Source organism: Tetrao urogallus, assembly GCF_951394365.1.
Source record: "Tetrao urogallus genome assembly, chromosome: 3".
NCBI lineage: Eukaryota > Metazoa > Chordata > Aves > Galliformes > Phasianidae > Tetrao > Tetrao urogallus.
Window position 1 is genome coordinate 82262399 of NC_136815.1, and position 16495 is coordinate 82278893.

General features: G+C 40.2%; 1 protein-coding gene across 1 annotated transcript; it reads right to left on the reverse strand.

Moving 5' to 3' along the window:
• Positions 1 to 1992: 1992 nt before the first annotated feature.
• On the reverse strand, positions 1993 to 13829 carry BLOC1S5 (biogenesis of lysosomal organelles complex 1 subunit 5; the record flags this gene model as incomplete). Its single annotated transcript, XM_079533987.1, has 5 exons — positions 1993 to 2172; positions 6096 to 6154; positions 9976 to 10105; positions 12852 to 12934; positions 13691 to 13829. 5 exons carry the CDS (start codon positions 13827 to 13829, stop codon positions 1993 to 1995), a joined length of 591 nt encoding a protein of 196 aa, XP_079390113.1.
• Between the last annotated feature and the right edge of the window lie 2666 nt (positions 13830 to 16495).

A 16495-nucleotide genomic window follows, 5' to 3' on the forward strand; every position in this document is an offset into this window, starting at 1 on the left:
GTCCCATTGTACTGCACAATTGTGTCCACTCTCACTCTGCTAGAAAATGTTCAGATATGTTCTGTTTCCAACATTAACATTTAGAAGCTTTTACAAAGAATCTGTAGCACAAATCCCAGAAGTTTTTGGAAATACTTCTTTATTTTCCAGTGGACATTCAACTTGCAACTTGTACCATTGCTTAAGAGCCCTCAAATTGACAAAGTACTAAAAGGTACAGCTCCAGTGCAGTTAATTAGGAATTGAAGTCGTAATAAAAACGATCAGTGCAAAAATAAAATGAATTCAGTATACAGTTAAATGCATTTTGTTATAAAGATATTTGGACTTTGAGCACAGTTAAGGAATCTGGTAAGAGAGAAGCCTTTTTGAGATTGTTCTTAAAACAAAGAAAAACAATTCCGCACCCAATTCTAAAGACAGGCAGGGGCTTTTTAAATAGAGGAGCTTAATTATGACAATGATAAGCAGGTGCATAAGCTGAGAAATATCACAGAGATCACTTTCTGCTCAAACAAAAAGGAAACCTCTCTGTTTTTCAGGTGGGAGATACCTGTGAGACATCTGTGTTTTTCCCATCCGTAACAGAGAATTAACATTCCAGCACACCCCACTGTCGACAAGTTCTCTCTTCAGTCCAGATGCACGATGATGATTGATGAATCTGTCGTGCCTACAGTAGTGGGCAGAGCTGCTTGGCAGGAATTCAGTGTTATTGAAAGAAATCTCAAATACTTACTCCATCTCCTCTGCTAACTTTAATCATGCTATCAACGCGCTGCCAGGAATGGAGCCTTGACACCGAGCCATAAAATTATACAAGCAACCATTGTTGGCATATTACCATTGCAATACAGGTAAAGGGTAAATTCTGTTTATTTTTACCTATTTCCATTCTATATTGGACACCAGTTAAATTACGGAAAGATATTTCCTGTGTTACCGGTTAGCTTGCAGCAAATTTCATTAAAGTACTATGTCTCATTTTGCTTAGTTAATGAGCTGATTATGTTAACTTCTTCAGTTACACTGCTGTTAAATGCAAGTTTTAAATAAAGGAAAGCAGTGAAGGAGCTTCACATGCTCCCCATGAGTAAAAGTTAGTAAGGAAAAAGACCAGGACTACAAGCATTTTACCACTAACCTGCTCATGTTTGCTAGGCTGAAAAACAAACAAAAATCTTTTCTCAATTGCTTTATAAAGTTCTCAAAATTTTATCTTAAGTGAACAAACAGCATGTCAAATATTTAAGGTAGATACTGTATTAGCTAAAAAGCTAACACAAAGATATGTTCCTTGTGATTAGTACTGAGCTTGTTTTGGCTTTGATTAGAACAGTAGAGTTGATAAGAGGTCTGAAATATTTACAGGGACAGAAGATCTCTTGTTCAAGCTCATTTACCATTACTACGTTAGCAAAAACCATTTAAATCTCAATTCCACTTCAAAATACTGACCACAGAAAACATGAGTTGGAATTGTAACTGAATTTAGAACTGTGCTGAGATCTTTCACCACTGAAATTTCAAAGTTTATACTTTAAAACAAGTTGGTTTTCCTGAAATCTATAAAAAGAATTTACAGTTTTCCCAGTGAATTCTCAGCTAACAGTGGATGGAACCTACTACACCTACTTTTTGGGAAAGGGCTGTGGCTGCACAGCAGTACAGTTAACATTACATTAGGCTCTATTTTCCCAAATGATATGATACACTATGCAAATTGAAGAGAATTCCAATTTGCAACTCCCTGAGCTGATGTAGTCACACAATGTAATTTCCAGTTCCACCTTCCAAATTCTGGCATTCCACTTGCCCTTAACAAAGATAGGCACTTAAGTTGAAAGTATGCAAAACTTTTCTTCCCGTACCAAACATGTGGAGGAGATTCTCCTTTTATCTTACTTGGTTCAGCTTTCTGAAAGAATCTCACCTTAATTCAGAAGCAATTGAATATTGGCACAAAACCAGCAATACAAGAACAGAAAGGTCTCAGAAAGAAACATATTTGGCCAGTTCCTTCTCCATCTCAGAATACTGCTCTCTGAGGCGCTCCATAGCTTTTCTGTGCTCTTCGTCCACCTCTTCTCTCTTGTTCTGTTGTTCTTTCAGGAATGTCTCCTGCTGAGCGCCGCGCTTCTCTTCACCGGCCATGAGCTTGTCGGACTGAATCTGAGAGGAGAAAAATGGGAAGTTTTAGCAGCCATTTCTAGATCAATACATGGGATTTAAAGGAGGTCATGAGATCTAATCTTAAAGCATCAGAGGAACTGGGCTTTCACCACAGTGGAGGAATTAGAAAAAAAACAAACAAACAAAAAACCAAACCAACAAATCATACAAATAAGTGAAACAAAAATCATAAAGCACAGTCGATGCAAAAGAATGCTAAAATGTTTATGAGGCTTTTAATTATAGCAACAATGATACCTTCCCTGCAGCCTGGTGAAAACTAACTAAGTGGAAAGACACTTTAAAGTCACTAGCTGATTTCTGTCAGTCTCCAACCTTTTACTTCCTGCATTTACACCTCTGACTACTGACAAAGTTGTAAGTAGTGTAAGCAGCTGATACCAAACCAGGTTACCTCACAAAGACTTTCTTTTAAGACAAATACCCATCTTGGAAGCATATTTTTACCTCCTTCAGTACAAACAGTCCCCCACCACCCCATTCACACCACAAGAAGCTGCCTTCTGGGTTCACTCAGAGGTTCACTGCTGTGAAAGTGCTTCTATCTTAGAAACCAAAAGAGAAACAATACAAAACTAGCCGCACTTCATTTCTACTAAGTGATCTTAACAAACTACAAGTCCTTATCTAGTATGGTGAGTATAGGGAGGTCTCTGCTGCGCATGGTATAGACTAAAAATGCACTAGAAATTTTACATAGCTGATTCTAGGAAAATAAAAATATCAGGCCCACTATGGTTCATATTGGCAAGTGGTAACAAAATAAAATGTCAGAAAGCTACCTACAGTCATCATTTAGGTACATGTACATCAAAACAGACTAACAGATCCACATCCGTGTTTGAGGTGTGAGTTTTTGTCAAATGTGTGTCAATAAAAGAATGATTCTACATTTCACAACAAATTTATGGTGGTTAATAAAAGCATATATGAATTATGACAGCCAATCCTTCAACATACTGCTCCTGTTTTCTTTTTTTGTTTACTAGTTTCCTCTCAAATGTCTCATCTGTCTCTGCTGAGTACGTCACACAATTTGTAGCTTACATATTGATAGATTGGCAAAACACTTGTTTTCTAGAAAACAATACAGACAGAATTTGATAATGTGCCTGGCAAATTAATTTCTAAGCTGATTTCATAAGGGAGAAGAAAATACCATCTTCATTTAAGTTAACACAACTTCAGGTACTTTTTCATCAATTTGATACCTAGGCAGTTTTCTGTCTTTGTATTACATTTCTCACACCAAATTCTGGTTACTCAAAACTGAAGAAATAATCTAAATTTAAATATCAACATAAATAGATGCTATCTCCGTAAGCTGCAGGATCCCCAGGTGTGATGCATTAACTCAATGCACATTTAAACTCGTGCTAAGTAGAAAAGAACAAGAAAATTACAGTGAGCATCACATAAGGGGTACAAGCCTTGAAATACATATCATTCTTTTGCTAAAGAGGGAATGAAAAAGAAAACAAAATTAAGGCCCTAGTATCTCCTGCACTTTGCTAATGTATGACAACAGTAAGAAGAATGGCGGGTCTCTGGAGATTTGTATCATCTCAGAGATACTGACACATAAATTCCCAAGAATTCTTTCATGAGTTAGAAATGACATTTCATCGTGACTAAAATAATTGCTAACAATTCACACTCCAGCTTCTGCACGTTGTCACCAATTCTGCACTCAGCAAATGTTTAATAGAATTCTGAGCAGCCTCCAACATTTACTGGCCTTACTGCCATAGGCTTAAGAGGAAAGAAAAATTCACTCCTAATACAATAAATACATTCCAGTGAGTTATCATTCTTTCACATCTGCGTACATGAGGTAAAGATGCCAGTCACACAAAGAGTAGTCTGCGTTTCAAGGTGTTGGAACTGTGTGATTTTACTTTCAGTACCACTTTACTTACAGAATCTAATTCACATATCCCAGTTCACAGGACCGGCTCGGTATTACGGAGCTGCAGAATATTTCAGCTTTAATTTCTATGGTTTCCTTAACTAGGAGGAAGTTTTGCAAACAGAGGGTGGTGAAGCACTGGAACAGGTTGCCCAAGGAGGCTGTGGATGCCCCATCCCTGGAGGCATTCAAGGCCAGGCTGGATGTGGCTCTGGGCAGCCTGGTCTGCTGGTTGGCAATGTTGCAATGTAGCAGGGGGATTGAAACTAGATGGTCTTTGAGGTCCTTTTCAACACAGGCCATTCTATCATTCCATGGTATGACTCCATGGTATGACTCCATGGTATGACTCCATGAAAGTGCTGGGCAGCTTCTAGCAAATGCCTGCATCCTTCCAAATAGGATTACTGAAATAAATAAAAGAATACAGTACCCTAAAAAATGTTTACAATGTTTCTTGAATTCTTTTCTGGTTTCCCTTTGAAGCCTCACACAGCTTGAACTACTCACTAAATAATACTGATATGAGCAGAAGAATATCCAACAAGACAGAGGATTCCATGAATGCTTCTCTGAGTGACACTCCTGTAATCACAGATTATTTAACACCTTAAGTGAGAACACAGTAGGGAAAATCATCAGCATCCTTCTGTCACTTAACTGATACTATTAACAGAAAGGAGTTGTAAAAAAGATAAAGGAAACCTTCAAATTCATTCCATTCTAAACTGCTTTTTTCTTTTCCAAACCAAATTATTTCAGAAAGAAAAGTAAGGAGAAAATATTTATCCTTGAATGGTTGAATTGCAGTGACAACTTATCAATAATTCAAAAAGACTCCTACCTGTTACTACCCGCATTTGGAAAGTCTCAAAGCCAAAACGTCTTACTATACAAGCTGAAAGAAATATTACATATCCTGAATAGCTATTAGCATTGCTCCAGCGCATATAAATTTTTTGAATGGAAAAAGAGCCAATATTCTCAAGAAGAATAGTTTCCATTCTCACTAAATGAGTTCATTTTATAAGTCATAAAACTTCTTCGCAAACGTTTACTTCAAACAAGCAGTAGCAGAACTACAAGATGAATTTCCTACTTCAGCCTTCTACCAATATCTACAGTAGTGCTGGACACAAGCAAACTCTGTCAGGGCTGAGCAGTGCGCTATTCACACAGTGCTGGTATTCAACTGCAACTGGGCTGCCCATCTTCATTGATTACAAAAAGGAAAGAAAAACACGGCTATCGGCTTACATAAATCAATGCACAGCCTATTTTGTGTGATGGCCACAGAAATGTCTTCAGTTTGCCTAAACTACTACCTGATTATAAATAAAACCGCCAGGAAAAAGATAACATTGAAATACAATCATGAAGGACTAATGGGAAAACATGAAACTAATTTCTTGTATAATTTTCCAAATTTTAGATTCGGAGCACATGTATTTCAAATGAGCAAAGTGTAGCCAGCTGAAAAGATTCCAATGATTCGCATGTTCCTATAATATAGCCCTTCATTAAACAACCCATCCACAAGTGAAAAAAAATCTACGCTTCCTTTTCAGCAAGCAATACATATAATATACTCAATGTTCTCAGCTAACTAGGAAAGATTTACATTTCCATTCTGCTAGGTTAGTAGGTGTTTTTTGTTCCACAGAAAATAACTTTTCTTATTTAAGCTTTTCCTCTATGTGACAAATATTATAGTCTGAGCAAGGAGGGGAAATAAAGCAAAGGAAATAAATGAAAAAAGAAATATGTTTCCACACATTAGGAGATTGTGATCCATTCAGATTAGCCCTAAAACATACACACTGCTTTATGAATTCTATAATTGCAAAAATCACTTCAAAACTTTTAGTGTAAGTATGTAGGATATAGAATAGTTTTTAAGATTTGCTATAGTGAAGGCAGGTGGACTTGCTGTAGAAGCACGCGAGACTTTTCCTTAAATCACATTACAGAAATCTATCCATCCATCCTTTACCTTCCTCCGTTCGTGCTCCTTCTCTTGTAGTTTGTGGATCCTATCATTGGCAGCTTGCACTGAAATAACAAATTGCAGTAATCAGTCTGCTGTTTTAAATCACAGAGAACCTTGCCCAAAAGAGACTTAAGAGACACAAGGTCGCTGTGTGCCAAATATTGTATCCCACTGTGTCATTTACCTCTGAGAAAACAAAGAAACCCCAACTCATTTAATCCATACCTACATAAAATGTGCTATACTGCCAACTGCATGTAGGCATATCACAGATATCAACCCTTGTGTGTTCTAGAAGATGAAATTAGAAAGGCAGCCAAGTCTTCATGTGCTCATATTCCTTAACGTTGCAGAGAAGCTCGTGCTTGTTACTCAGCGCGTCACAAGAAAAAACTTATAAGTCAATATACAGAAACAGATGACCAAGCACTGTGTTTAAGTTCTTCATTTTTTTTTCCTCACCAAATGTAAGAATTAGTAAAACAATCTGCACCAAGAACATCTTTATGCTGGACCCAGCCTCTTCTACTGAGACTGTGTCTAGGAAAACAGTGGAAATAAGGACTGTACTCCTATGTAGATTTCTCCCCCACTAAAATGATAAAATAATTAATGCCAAATTAAATTAACTAATTCCTCAAAAGCAGTCATCTTCCTCACTAACACAGCCTAGTACTGCAAAATATGTTACTCGTTTATCATCAACTTAAAGACATATTAGCTGTTGACTTCTCTCTCTAGGAGGAAGGCTCCTGCTCTCCTAGGACTTGCAGTAACAGAGCAGATTTACTGCCTTTGTAGCTGACATTAACTGGAGAGCCACAGAATGGAGCATCACTTGTGGAAATGGCTGAGACACTCAGGCCCACTGCAATAAAGCAGCAAGTGATAGTGGTGAGAGACTCCCTGCTGCCCATCCAATCTGCCCTGACATCTGTTTACTGCTTGCTGGGGGCTTACACCTGGGATGCTGTGAAGAGGTTAGCAAGGTTCATCTTCTGCCAGGATGATGTAGATATCAGTGATACTGCAGAAGTGACTTCAGAAGCACCAAGCATGACAACAGGACTCTGGAAACAGTGGTACAGGGGTTTTGGTAGCATTCTCCTAAACTTTCCGGTGACAGGGATCCAAAACAGACCCTGTGGGCTTACTAAAGAGGGAGCACCTTGAAGAAAAAGCTCTCAAGACTGTTTCAGGGAATATCAACAAGCTGAAATGCCACTACACCTGCAAGTAGTGCGAGGAACAAATAGGAGCAGTCTGAAGTCTATGTGCAGAGATACCACCTCACTGGGATCACAGAGGCATGTGACTCACACAAGGAATGGATGAAGAACAGGAGTGGAAGGGAAGCTGCCCATTAAGTGAACAAGCAGCTGGTACACATGGAACTCTGTCCCACATTAGGTCAGGAGTATGCCAAGAGCTTCATTTTCAAGGATTGTCTACTTCAGGTTCAGGAAAGGTCCAACCCAATGAATAGGAAATCAAGCAAAGGTGGCAGGACACTTGCACAGATGAATAAGGAGCTCCTTACCTGAATTCAGATATAAAAAGGATGTGATAGGAGGTGGAAGCAGGGGCAGGTGGCCAAAGAAGAGTATATGGTTGCTGCCTGATCTTCTAGGGACATGGCTAGGAAAGCCAAGGCTGACCTGGAGTCAAATCTGCTGAGGGATATGAAGGCAAAAAGAAAGCATACTCAAAGGAAAAACAGAAAAATGAAGACCAGGGAAAATGCAAGTCCTCTGCTGAATGAGTGAAAGGCCAAGGTACTCAATGCTTCCTTTGCCTTAGTTTTTACTGGTAAGACTAAGGCCTTCAAGCATCCCAGGTGCCCTAAAACCAGAGGGAAAGTCTGAAGCAATGAAGACTTATCCTTATTGGAGAAGGACCAGGTTAAACAAACTGGAACTAAGTCCAATAGGACATGGCAGGTTGTTGTGTAAAAGAGTGCTGAGAGCTGGCTGATGACACTGTGAGGCCACTATCTCTGAAAGGTCACTTCAACCGGGAGAGATTCCTGAGGACTAGATGAGAGATGTGGAGAACTACTGGCCAAGTAGCCTCACTTCAGTCCTAGGGAAGGTGATGGAGAAAATCCTCCTGAAAGCATTTCCAAATAATAGAAAGGACAAAAAGGTGACAGGCGATAGTCAGCATGGATTTACAAAAGAGAAATCACACTTAATCAACCAGACCAACTTTTACAATGCAACAACTGGCTTGTTAGGTGAGGCGTGAGAGAGAGTTGTTGTTTATCTCAACGTCAACAATGCCTTTGACAGTATCTCCAACATCCTCATCACCAAGTTCACAAAGTATGGATTAGGTAAACAGACAGCGAGGTGGTTCAAATACTGGCTGAATGGGCAAGGCTAGAGCTGTGATCAGCAGCACAACATTGGATTAGTGGAATACCCCTGGGATCAATAATGTGGCCAGTACTGCTTAGCAATATCCATCAGCAAGCCAGATGACGGAGCAGAGTGCAGACTCAGCAGGTTTGTGTGTGATACAGAACTGGGAGGAATAGCTGACAGCCAATTTGGTTGCGTTTCCATTCAGAGGGACCTCGACAGGATGGAAGATTTGACTGGGGGGAATCTCAAAGTTCAAAAAGGTGAAAATGACAAGTTTTATCCTTAATCTGGGATAGAATAACACCAGGCATGTCTGTCTCTCACTGGTGAGGCAACGCTGGTGGCATTCTCCACTTCAGAGCCCCCCAGTGTAAGAAAGACACAGATTTACTGGAGCAAGCCCAGCAAGGGGCTGGAGAGTTCCTCATGAGGACAGGCTGGGAAAGCTGGGACTGTTCATTCTCAAGAAGAGAAGGCTCAGAGAGGATCTCAGCAACGCGAATAAATATATGATGGAAGGGAATGAAGGTGAGGGAGCAACATTCTTTCCTATAAAAACACATGAGATTCCCCATTTTTTCCAAGAGGGTGTTTAAACACTGGAACAGCTTAACAGCTTGCCCAGAGAGGCTGTGGAGTCTCCTAGTGTAGGTATATGCAAAACTCAACTGGACACAGCCCTGGGCAACCTACAGTAGCTGACCCTGCTTGAGCAGACACAACATGCCACACAAAATGCAAAAGCCACAACAACATGAATTTCAGCTGCATGAATTTGTCACTTAAAGCTTCAAAGCCATATTTCCTTAGAATGTCTTTGAGAAACTATCTTGGTGAATGAGCTAGAAAACAGATGCTGAAAAATTACTGAAACAAATTTTAAACTTTCTTTTAAAAATGTAAGTAATACAAGGTATATTAAAATGGTTATAACTATGAAAGTAGGGTTAGCATATAAGAATTATTACTACTACTCTATTTGAAATTAAAGATAAGAGCAACAACATATTTCACATCTACCCATCTGATTTTGTTTTGTTTTAAATTAAGTAAGTAAAGTAAAATTAAGTAAAGTTAAATTAAGTAAATTAAGCAAGTTTTGTTTTAAATTAAGTAGGAGGGGTGGTCAGTATTCTGTTTTCCCATGGAAAAATTAAGAAACTTGAAGGTCACACCACAGTGTGCTTGCAACAAATCAGAAAGCTGGAATTTTGTCTATGGATTTAGCCAACAGGAGCAAACACCGCCCTGCTTTTACATTTGACCAGAAATAGCTTCTAGCAAGTCAGCCAAAAGCTTTAATGTAATCTTAGTTGGCTGGACCAATATATTTTTTTGTTTCATTGTTTTCCTATCATTGCCCTTTTAAAATTTCAGAAAAATGAGAACAAAGCACATAAGTGTAAGAAGATTTACCTGAAGGTGGTAGTTTTCCCCCAAATTATATTTTGAATCCAAACTATTTATCCCATCCCTCAAAATGATGCAACAAAGCCAGTAAGAAGTAACTTGCTTACATCTCTGGAATACTTCATTGAGATTGTCATGCATTGACTGCTCACACTTAGGAAGGATGCTTTCATTTGTTTCAAAGATGGTTTTCTTTAGGTTTTCAAGTACTCGTAGCTCTCGAAGGCCACGTTTCTCCTGCCAGAAGAATTGAAAGAGACTGAGTGGCAAACAAGAAATTCCACTTCCCATAACAAAACACTTTCTCGGCTTTATTTATTATTTTTAAATTATATCTTTAAATATTCATTTATTTTTAAATTAATAGCTTTATCTCAAAAGCTCCTACCATTGCATGTGAAAGTGTTATTCTGCTTGTTTGGTGCCATTGATAAAATCAGTTTTATGTATGTAAGTAAGCAATGCTCCGTTCTTCACACTACATGAAATACAGGAATACTCTGACTGGTACTTCTGGTCCTTATGGGAAAAGTTGGTATTTACAAATAAAAGGCACTGTATGGAAAAATTCACTGTTTTGCTTTGATAATTTATAGCATATTAAAACCAACACAGATAAGAGCTTGAAAACACTGGATATCTTTAACTCACTTGTTACAGAAAAATAACACAGCAGTGATTTTGCTTTCTTGATATCTGATGTTCTAAATTCAGTACATGATAATGTCACCATAATGTCAAGTTGAATTGCTTTTACTGAAACAAACCAGTGGAGGCTAAAAGATAACATAACTCAGTAGCTCATGATTAGCTGGAAGAACAAGCTCTTACTTTACCATTTACACTTTGAAAATCTCATTTATTGAAGCCAGAGCACAACTTCCACTTTGAATTTCACCAGTACTTTCCACAAGGCAAAGGAAAAGATTCTGGATCTGCTGGAGCTTGCCCTTACCCAACCTTTTCCCCTCTTCAGAGCTGTTAGGTGAGTTGCACAGAAGCATGCCTGCACTCTAAGCTGCTGATCATAACGGGGCTCTTAACAACTGTATGGGAACTGCTGAGTCACGGCCTGAACCTCTGATTGATCACCTGAGGCGAGCCATGAGTCAGCCACAGGAGCACAGGTGAAGGCAATTCTCCTGTGCTGCCGGAAGGGGGGGAGCCTGGCTGCACCTCTCCTAGCCCTATTTAAGAGCTGGCTACCAGAGGGGAAGGATCTCTTCTGGAGATCACCTCTCTTGGTGTCTTCTGGTGAGCTCAGCCGAAGGGTAAGCTCTTCCACTTGTTCTCTTTTGTGATCGTTGTTTACTTTGCCTAATTCTCTTGATTATATTGTGATTATAACATCTTGATATCTATTGATTATACAATTATATTGTGATTATAACATCTTGGTATCTATTGATTATACAACAACCAAAAAAATACTGCAGCACATGAGGTGAAGAACTGGATCACTGTGCTGATTTTAAAACTTCAGAAACAGAAATACAAACAAAGTAGGTCAGTTAATCTGGCTCCAGGCTTCCTGAATGCAAATCTCCACTCTTTACACACTGGATGCTAATCATCGTAATGAAAAGCACGTGTTCAATCAGAAAAAAAAAATCTGACTTGTCATATTATTAACAAGGGTAATTTTTAGAAGAAATTCTAGGCTGAAAAAATGTTGATAATCCTCTGCTTTGCTATTTTGCCCCAAAAGTATACATCAGAAATTAAATGTCAAGCAAAGATTGAAGAATATATGACATTTGTGTAAGAAATAAGTGTAGTGAGATAAATGCATGAATTTAGTTGCAATTTTGTAACTGGGTTTAAAAATTTCTTTCCTATGAGAAGCCACATAAAACTATTCACAACATCCTATGATCTGTTTATGAAAGTCAAAAATCATTTTGTGACCTTCAAATTTACACAATAAAGATCTGAAGAAAGTTTAATTCACATACTTATTTTACTAAACCAGTACAGATAGAAATAAGATCTGGCTGAAATACCAGCAACAATCTAGGAAGAAAAAAAATAAAAATTTGTCTTTTTTTTTCTTTATAAATCAGTCCTGCAGACAAGAATCCTGAAATACAGCTCTATTTTCTGGACTAGTGATAAGATTTTAAATCTCACATTCTTTAAGAGTACTCTTACTCTTTGTAAGAGTTATTCACACTGACAAACATCCTTTTGCAACACGAGAATCTGCTTTTCTAAGGTTTTGCTGCCACCTTGTGGAAGCTGTATTACACATCCAAAACAAAGATGAACATAAAAGCACCCTTTAGTCCTTCAGTATTTCAGATTTGCAGACAATCAGATAGCACTCATTCATTTTTTTTTAATGATCTTCTCAACTGGTGTAAGGTGGTGTTGCTCTTCTCTTCCAGGAATACTATTTTATCCCATGGCATAAAAATGAAAACAAAATTAATTTCCAACTGACCTAGCTGACTCCATTGGAAGCACAAAACCTGCTGCTTCATCAGATGTAAGCCTATACCTGCCAGCAACAACTGAATTTTAGGTTCAAACTTTAGAGACTCCTCTAAAGTATTAGGACTACATCATTCTCCTACACATATATTCATAGAATCATTTGAGTTGGAAGGGACCTTTAATGGTCACCTCGTCCAACTCACCTGTGATGAACAGGAACATCTACGGCTACATCAGGTTCCTCAGAGCCCTGTCCAGCCTGACCTTGAGCATCTCCAGGGACAGGGCTTCCACCACCTCTCTGGGCAACCTGCTAGTCTTTAGGAAGAAATAATATTAAGTCTCCTTCAAAACTTTTTAAGCAGCAACCCAAATGACTGTCTTGTCTACAGAGGATGCAAACATATACTCCAGGAGCACTAATTATTTTGGGCAATAAATGCACATTAAATCTTTCTGAAGCGAATTATATATGCATGACAACTTGTAAAAAGATGTTACAACTCTGTGACTCCTTAAGGGTAGGTACCATGATACAAATACTTACTTCAAATTCTTTAACAAAGTAACGTATTTCTCCTTGAATTACAGGTCTGTGATCCAGGAGTCTTGAATAGATTTCCCCAACATCTGGAAAATTAATGAAAGTCAGTTTTGATCTCATACTCCAAATTTGGCTATGCAACACGAGGCACTACATCACACTTAACTGCAAGAGGCACTCCTGTTTATCAAACACACACAAAAACAGAAGAACAGCAGGATACTTGTTGGCCATTGTACATGTGCAGCAAACCTTAGACTCCAATAAAACACAGCAAATCACTATTCCAGGTGCCAGACACCCTGCTGTGAAGGTGCTTCTTGGCCCCTGTGTTTGAGTCCTCCTCCTCAGCACACAGCTTCCATACGTGGCTGCTAACAGCCACAAACACCTGATACAGAGGAAAGCTGATTTCTGTGGTTCAGCAGAGATTCACAGCTTAAGGCTGGGAGTCTCCTGCAGCGAGAGGCAAACGGAAAGCTCACAGCAAAACAGAACTGTGATTTCTTCCTCCTCATTTCTTCAGGGCTGAAAACTTGAAACTCAGTTCGTATTTACAACACATACGTATGGAAAATAAGCTTGGTTCGCCAATAAAATAAAGCCCGCTTCACTGAAAGGCACTTCAGTGAGATGGCCAACAAAGGCCATTTAACGAAGACTCGCACCCCTCCGCACCCACACCATTTGCTCCAGAAGTCCTACCTCCGAACAACAATTATTTCAAGCCTGGGGCATTCCGGACGATAAAGCAAAAACACTACAAACGCTTCCGAGCGCCATCCTGACACCGCTCCTCCCGCCCCACTGCTAACGCCCATACATCCCCGCTGTTCGCTTACCCTTGATGATGGGCTGAAGCAAGGTGCCCGCCGCCGGCACCTCCCGCTTCCTGTCGCCGCTCAGCGACAGAGACAGGGGCAAGGGCAGCTGCAGGGCAGATCCGCTCCGGCCCGGGGACGCGGGGCTTACCCCGCTCATGGCGCCCGGCCCGCCCCGACGCATCGCGTGACGTCATCACCGTGCGACGCCATCACTGTGCGACAGCGGCCGTTGCTATGGCAACCGCGGTGCGGCCTGCTCCAGGCACGGCCCTCAGGGATTGGGAGAAATCCACGGGCGTTTATTGAAACCGGCAGAATGTTTCCAGTACACTTCCCCTCCCTCCTTTACGACGATGATTTTTATTATTTTCTTCAAGTGTGCTGTCTAATCTCAATAAATTTCAAAATAACACGATCCTTGTTTCTTACACACCCCCTTCTATCTGCAGCACTTACCCCAGTGCAGATATAATCCTATCCTGCACAGCTTTTACAGGTAGCAGCAATAGTCTGAGGTGGGGAACAGGATTTTTCTCGTGTTATTTCAAGAGACAAAAACAAAACAAAACAAAACAAAAACAAAACCCAAAAAACCACCAACACTCTTTTAATTACTAAATTGAATCCCATCATCACAGTTCAGAAACTGCTTGCTGAAAAGATGCATATTTTTAGATTTGGCTTTATATGTAATCTTCTAAGCCCATCCTTGATCATGAGTGAATCCGTTTTTTGTAATCATTCTCCTCAAAAATCAGTTACAACCTGGGTAAAATCTGTTCAAACAATAACACCGTTGTTGCATGGGGAAGTGTTGAATACTTCAGCTCAATTTACCACTACGTTTAACATAAATATGTAAAATATAGTTTTTAATGCATTCACTGTTTCATAGTCTGTAAGTAAAACACATTAATTAGTCAAGGATTGACAGGGATAAGTATCACTGCAAAATTCCTACCATTTTTGTTTCCCCCCCCCCCCCAAAGTAACCATCCCTTGCTAACCTGTAGACTAGTATTAATATTTTTTTTCTGCTTGGATCCAAAGCACCTCAGTACTTGACAGTCACCAACAAATGACATTAGTGCTTGTACGGGAACTGCTGAATCACAGCCTGAACCTCTGAACCTCTATCCAGTACGGAGAGCAAACCAGGCATATACCATCAAGGCACTCTCTAAACTGATGTCTGCCTACAGGACACCTCAAGTCATCGAGAGTGACCAAAGGACTCATTTTACTGGTGCAGCGATACAGCGCTGGGCAGAAGAAAATAACATCGAATGGCGATTCCACCTGCCATATTATGCAACAGGGGCAGGCCTCATTGAACGTTATAATGGTATTCTTAAGGCTGCCCTGAAGACAGACTCCCAGTCCCTGCAGGGGTGGACAAAAAGACTGTATGAAATCTTGCAGACCTGAATGAAAGACCTCGAGATGGCAGACCCAGTGCCCTGAGAATGTTGTAGACGACATTGGGCCACCCTGCTTAGGATCCAAATTACGGGCACTGATCATCAGGTAAGACCCCAGATTGGTAACAAAAATAATCTTCTGCTCCCTGCCCCTGAGAATTTAGATCCAGGTACCCATAGAATAAAATGGCCCTGGAAGGTGCAGGTAGGACCCAAGTGGTATGGCCTACTTGCACCTTGGGGGAGATTGTTGGAGGTGGGAGGCTCAGTAGTCCCTCCAGTAATAGGTACATGGCCTGCTGATATTGTGGTCAACACTGATTTTCATTGCTAAAGGGACCCCCATCATGTCCCTGTGGCAGATCAGGACACCTCCTTTGGTGCCTGATATCGTTATGCAGCCGCAGACATCCGGCCAGAAGGTGTGGTACAGGCGGCCAGGACGTGCCCCAGTACAGGCGGAAGTGTTGACCCAGGATAGAAATATGGCCTGTATCTTGCCCTACAGAGCAGACCTTCCCCTCCTGGTACCTCTGAAACATCTGTATTACTCCCCGTGAGTCTGTGAGCCTTCAGGATCACCAGAAGGAACAAAATGCCATCAAAGCATTCCAGTGTTGCTGTCAGATCACATGCAACACCCGGTGATGGTCTACACAGGACTGATGGAGCAGAGGACGGACCTGCATCTCATGACCACACGCCTCCAGTAACATCATCGAGCACTGGCCCATAAAAGAACATCAACGTTCACCGATCATCACTCATCTTGAATTGTACCAACATGCATAATAACAAAAATTGTGTAAGTATCACGATGTATTGGAACTCTGTATTAGAGAAAGCCTACCTTTAGTCAACTCGATCATTGGTTCAGGCTGTGAAGGGGTGGAGTGTATGGGAACTGCTGAATCACAGCCTAAACCTCTGATTGACCACCTGAGGCGAGCAATGAGTCAGCCACAGAAGCACAGGTGAAGATAATTCACCTGTGCTGCCAGAAGGGGTGGAGCCTGGCTGCATCTCTCCTAGACCCCATTTAAGAGCTACCAATGGGGAAGGATCTCTTCTGGAGATTTCTCCTCTTGGTTTCTTCTTGGTGAGCCCAGGATAAGGGTAAGCTTTCCATCCATTCATTTTTACATTCGTTTTTAGTGTGATAACTTGTCTAGCCTAACTTTCCTGTATATTTCTTAATTATTACATCTGTATATTCATTGATTATACATTGCTTATATTTTAATTGCATCTGTAGAATATTCCTGCTGGCTTAATGATCACCATCAATTAGGAGTAGAATTGTTTGGAGGTTTATTTTATTGCTGTCCAGGTGAGCTGCAGTGCTCCCCAAGCACTAGTCTATCCTTCAGACAAAATGTTTCCCCCTCTGAGCCTGTAGTTA